Source organism: Nanorana parkeri, unplaced genomic scaffold (assembly GCF_000935625.1).
Source record: "Nanorana parkeri isolate BGI_ZX_2015 unplaced genomic scaffold, ASM93562v1 scaffold1455, whole genome shotgun sequence".
NCBI lineage: Eukaryota > Metazoa > Chordata > Amphibia > Anura > Dicroglossidae > Nanorana > Nanorana parkeri.
Genome location: NW_017307723.1, coordinates 59581 through 65438, shown reverse-complemented (window position 1 = coordinate 65438; position 5858 = coordinate 59581). Strand labels below are relative to the sequence as shown.

General features: G+C 43.8%; 1 protein-coding gene across 1 annotated transcript in view; it reads right to left on the bottom strand.

Moving 5' to 3' along the window:
- Window positions 1-5858, bottom strand: part of TECTB (tectorin beta) — a 12146-nt gene extending 6288 nt beyond the window's left edge. Inside the window, exons 1-2 of the mRNA XM_018570106.1 lie at window positions 5707-5858; window positions 597-787 (exon numbers count right to left, since the gene is read on the bottom strand). Coding sequence (XP_018425608.1) covers window positions 597-787; window positions 5707-5782 — 267 coding nt within the window. The 5' untranslated portion in view covers window positions 5783-5858. The remainder of the gene's footprint in view (window positions 1-596; window positions 788-5706) is intronic.

The window sequence follows — 5858 nt, the reverse complement described above, 5'->3', positions numbered from 1 at the left end:
CTACACTGAGGAGTTATGAAAATGTTACCAAAGATCAGTGATGATTTTACAAATAATAAATTACCATTTCTAATAGCTTGTAATTTTAGAGATTTTTGCTCCCCTAATATATTACCAGCACACCTAGGAGTTTACTTATATAGGAGTAAACTTATATTGCAAGACCACATAAGAATGCTTTGGACTTTGCAACAAGCTTCTATGTGTGCTGGTGGTATATTGTATCCATGTTCTTCACTGATGCCAGTCAGAAGTTGCTAGACGCGGGGCTCAGCAACCTTGGCACTCCAGCTGTTGTGGAACTACAAGTCTCATGAAGCATTGCAGGACACTGACAGCCACATGCATGACTCCTAGAAACAGAGGTTCATGGGATTTGTTGTTTCACTACAGCTGGAGTGCCCAGGTTGCCTACCCCTGTGCTAGAGCACCCTGAACATGCATGGTCTAATCTGGCATGCTGTGCGATTAATATTTTGTTTCAGCTCTCATGCAGAGGTGAGTATTGCAGCCTGATCTGTTTGTTTTTTTTACAGTCTCTTGAGGCACCATTAAAAAAATGGGGCTTTACAATTTGTTTTTGCCATTATACTTACATCGGACTGTGTTCCGCAGTATGACTTATTCCTGGGTGACAGATCGGGAATGGAAAACTGATAGTAACCGGACTCGATAACGCCATTGTAACACACCCCGCCGAGCGCCAGCTGGTTGATCTCCCACCCATAGGGGCACTCTGGAATTTTAGCCACAATAGACTTGGGGTAGCAGTGTACTATGATCACATCTGTAACAAAAACAACAACAAAAACGTTCAATTTTTCTGCAGTAAAAAACAATGCAAAACCCAAGTCCCCTTAACCCAACCAACAAATGCTAAAATAAGGAACGATGCAAGACCCCTGCATTCATTTTCACAAATCAGATCAAAATATGTTTTCTTTAGAGAGTAGAGTAGAGTAGAGTAGACAGTTGAGTAGAGTAGACAGTTGAGTAGAGTAGACAGTTGAGTAGAGTAGACAGTAGAGTTGAGTAGACAGTAGAGTTGAGTAGACAGTAGAGTAGAGTAGAGTAGAGTAGATAGTAGAGTAGAGTAGACAGTTGAGTAGAGTTTAGTAGACAGTAGAGTTGAGTAGACAGTAGAGTTGAGTAGTCAATAGAGTAGACAGTTGAGTAGAGTAGACAGTAGAGTAGAGTAGAGTTGAGTAGACAGTAGAGTTGAGTAGACAGTAGAGTTGAGTAGACAGTAGAGTTGAGTAGACAATAGAGTAGAGTAGACAATAGAGTAGAGTTGAGTAGAGTAGAGTAGAGTTGAGTAGAGTAGAGTAGAGTTGAGTAGACAGTAGAGTTGAGTAGACAGTTGAGTAGAGCAGAGTAGAGTAGAGTAGAGTAGAGTAGAGAGTGGAGTGAGTAGAGTAGAGTAGAATATAGAGTAGATTAGGTAATCAAGTAGAGTAAAGGGTAGTGTAGAGAGTACAGTAGAGTAGACAGTAGAGTAGAGTAGAGTTGAGTAGACAGTAGAGTTGAGTAGACAGTAGAGTTGAGTAGACAATAGAGTAGAGTAGACAGTTGAGTAGAGTAGAGTAGAGTTGAGTAGACAGTAGAGTTGAGTAGACAGTAGAGTAGAGTAGAGTAGAGAGGGGAGTGAGTAGAGTAGAGTAGAATATAGGGTAGATTAGGTAATCAAGTAGAGTAAAGGGTAGTGTAGAGAGTACAGTAGAGTAGACAGTAGAGTAGAGTAGTGTAGAATGGAGTAGAGTAGAGAAGTGTAGAGTCGAGTCCGTGGAGTAGAGTAGAGAGTAGAGAAGAGTAGAGATTAGAGAGTAGAGAAGAGTAGAGAGTAGAGTAGCGTACACTTTACACTGTGGAGCTGTGTAAAGGACTTTTACTTACCACATCCCCGCTCCTGCTGGCTCCGAGACTGGTGCCTACAGTTTCTCCCCTCCTCCATTCTGGTGGTCAGAGGTCCACTGACATCACCATGTCTAATGTAAGGTTCATAGTCCTGTATTAGACATGAGGACGCTGAGGCACAGTCCACCAGCAGAAGGGAGAGAGGTGAGCTGTGACTGCTGGGGGAGCGGGGATCAGGTAAGTAAAAGTCCTTAACAAATCTTCTCTAGACATGAACAAGCAACTAACCCTTGCAGTGCGGGGGTAGCTCCACTGCAACAGTAATTATTTTTCCTAGAGATGGGCTTGAGTAATTCAAATGCTGGGGACATACCTATCATGCTTTTCCTAATGCTGCACCCCCTCATGTCTCACCTTCTGCTCCCAATTAATAATGAGGAGCTTAGGAAATAAGTATTTAATACCACATTATGGCCACTAGATGGAGCTGAGGAGCTTTGGAAATAAGAATTTATTTCCGATGCTTCTAGTGGCCATAATGTGGGATTAAATACTTATTTACCAAGCTCCCCAGCTCCATCTAGTGGTCATGATGTGGTATAACATTACATTACATTCCATCTGAAAAGAAAATATAATTAGATTTTGCCTTTATTCAAAACAAAATGATGTGAATTGTTCATAAATAAACCCCTTAGCCTTACCTTTTTCACTTCACAGTTTCACCCACCGTGCACTTTTAAGGTGAAAATGTACACCTTGGGGGGCATTTATCAGCACAGTTGTGTTGCTGCAGCATAGGAATGTGTGCTAGGTAAATGCAAGTTCTTATTTGGATCTCTTGAGATCACTGGGACAGTTAATGATTACCGCTTCCGGGCAAACAGCTATTAAATGATTTCTCCCTTTCGCTCATTAGTTGCATGTGCTGTGACTTTGAGTGTCGCAGGAAATAATGTCACATAAGCAAGAAGTGGCACGAGTCATTTTTTAAAATGGCGCACCCTTATATGAAGAGTGTGGAGACAGGGGCCCCATGCAGCTCAAGCCCCATCACCTTGGTCCCTGGATCTTCCCCAACTTATCTCCATGCCCCCTCTCATGGCTCCTGATCTTCCACTGAAGCGGCAGCCCCCGGCATTGATCCTTGCAGTAGAGGTGCTAAATCTCCCAATATTAATATGCAAAATTGGGAGTGATCGTAATTTTTTTTAAGTTGAACTGCGTTGGTCAGGTTGCCTCCATATGACAACAGAACCCCCGAACACAGAAGGGGGTCTCAAGAAAGACCCAAAAACATAGGAAGAGTGACACACCAGTGATGGTAGAATGCAGAAGAATATTGTTCTGAACAATCAGCAATATGAGAAAGCCAACGCATTTCAGGGTTCCCACACTCCCTCTCTTCATCAGTAGCCGATCAAGAGGACACCTCTAGGAGTTCCTCTGCCATCAGGGTGCCACAAATGTATACGCTCTTTGCAACAATACACCTTTCTTGTGGAAGCATTGCTACTGTTACTGCGAGGAATCACCACTAAAATAGTGAACCGGTCTAAATCAGCGTTTCTCAACCTTTTTTTTAGTCACGGCACACTTTAAAAGTATGCAAAATTTCGAGGTGCCCCAGTCTTAAAAATTTCATACATTTTAAGGGGAGGCCAAAACACTCAAAACGGTGGAGTTCCCCCTTCACATCAAACTGCCCCCTGTAAATCAAGATCCCCCTCCTTCACATCAGAGTCACCATTTGCATCAGGGGCCTCTATTCACATCAGGAGCCCCCCTATTCACATTAGAAGCCCCATTTTCACACTAGGTGCCCCAATTTCATATCAGAAGCCTGACTTTCACATCAGGTGCCCCTCTTTCATATCAGTGTTCCCCCTTTCACATCAGGAGCCCCCTTTACATCAGTTTTCATTGCCCTCTTCATATCACAGTCCCACTGGCACAAATGTTTGAGGCACCCCTGAGGAGCCCAGGGGACGCACCAGCGTGCCACCACACCCTGGTTGAGACAGGCTGGTCTAAATCATGCACAGGATGCAAGGAATGCGACCAGAATGATACGCGCCCTTCTTTGTGTTTTCTGTTGTATTTGGTACTGTTGACAAGATTGTATGTTTGCTGTATACTGAGCTGTGAGGAGCCACAGACTATGACTGCGCTGTATAATAAAAGGACATTAATAGTTACCGTCATCCACATCATGACAGAGGCATGAGATTTTACCTTCGCTGCAACTTTTTCCAGTTATTTTTAGTATTATTTCTTTTAAAAAATAACTAAAACGTAACAAAGTTTAATTTATTGCGTCACCTCAGATGTAAAAAAGTATGCGCCGGATTGTAAAATGTTCTCTGGAAAGAAAAATACTAAACAAGTAGAGATAGAAAAGTTCGATCAATGGCCGGGTTTGAATGGCTGGATGCCAATTAAAGCCGGGACTACCTGCAATGACTGGATTGCTTTTTTTTTTAGACTGTAGAAAATCCTTTTATCCTTTTTGGATGTCGCAAAAATGTAGCTTATATAAAAAAAAAGTAGCTTTGTCTGGAGCAGCTGTGCATGGTAACCAATCAGATTCTCTCTTCAGTGTTTTCAGTTAAAGTGACATTAAAGGAGAACTATGAGGGGGAGGGGGGACTGTCACAGGTCGGCTCAGTAGATCGGGAGGTGAGCGAACACATACCGCCGTTCGCTCACCTCTCGATCCTGTCACGGCTCTCTGCCGTGACAGGGGGAGGGCTGGATTCCCCTCTCCCCGCTCCGATCTGCCAGCGCTGACTGGCGGAACGGACGGGGGAGGGGGCGGGTACAGCTGGCTCTGCCTCTAGATAGGCAGAGCCAGCTGTCACTCACGCAGCTGGGCGGATCCCGTCATCTACATCGGGATCCGCTCCGGCTGCAGCGTCTCAATATACTGCGAGCTGTAGCTCGTGGTATACTGAGCTTAGGGTGACGGGAGGACGCTAGTTTGTGTCCTCCCGTTACCCTAAGGAGAACTATGGGGAAAAACACTGACCACATAGTTCTCCTATAAAGTCCAATTTTTTTATCCCTCCCCCAATGTTAGTGTCAGCACTTACCTTAAATCATGTTTCTTAATCTGATCTTCTTCTTCTTTTTTCCGTCGTTTTCATCTGTCCCTCCAGCGGTGCGGCGGGTCTCCGATCCAGCGCCCACTGCTCTGAGCTTGCTGGCACTTCCTGTCCCACGGTGTCTGCAGGCGGGTGCACGCGTCCATAGACTTACCTTACGTCTCTCCGAGAATCCGGCCGAGAATCCGAACTGCGCATGCGCCCGCCCCAAGATGCTTTGCGGCCGCCTGAGAATTTTCACATTTTCGGAGGGGAAGACACAGGTGAGTATTGACCTCTTTAAAAAGCAGGGTTTTTTCTTTTACACTTTTTGCATAGATCTCCTGCTTGCTAGCCTCATATATGCAAAAACACCGGAGGGTTTAATAACACTTTGAGATCTGAAAATGAAAGAGAGAATCTGATTGGTTGCCATGAACAGCTGCTCCAGATTTTGTCTGCCCCAGTTTTGATAAAATTCCCTTCATTGTTTTTATCCAAGCTACATCCAGAAATTCTTTGGCATGTTATGTGGTGAATAATTCTTCCTGTTCATCGCCAGCGGCATTCTAATCTCTAAAACAAAGTGTAATATATACAACTGCTCCTAAATAAATGTTTATATTGTAAAGCGCTGCGCAAACTGTTGGCACTATTTAAATCCCGAATAATAATAATAATAATATACACTGTAAAAATACAAACAGGTGAAAAAAAATTCAAACAACACACACGAGCATAAAACGTAAACGCTGCCCGCAACTCTTACCTTGTTTATTCGGGATGCACTTGCCCGCAGAGCTTGCAATCGGAATAACCAGCACAATGAGGGTAAAAAGCACCATTTCTTCAAAGCAAATTAAAAAATAAATAATTGTCAGCTGAACAGTCGCCACCCCAGTAACTAGAAAAGCCCCGAGG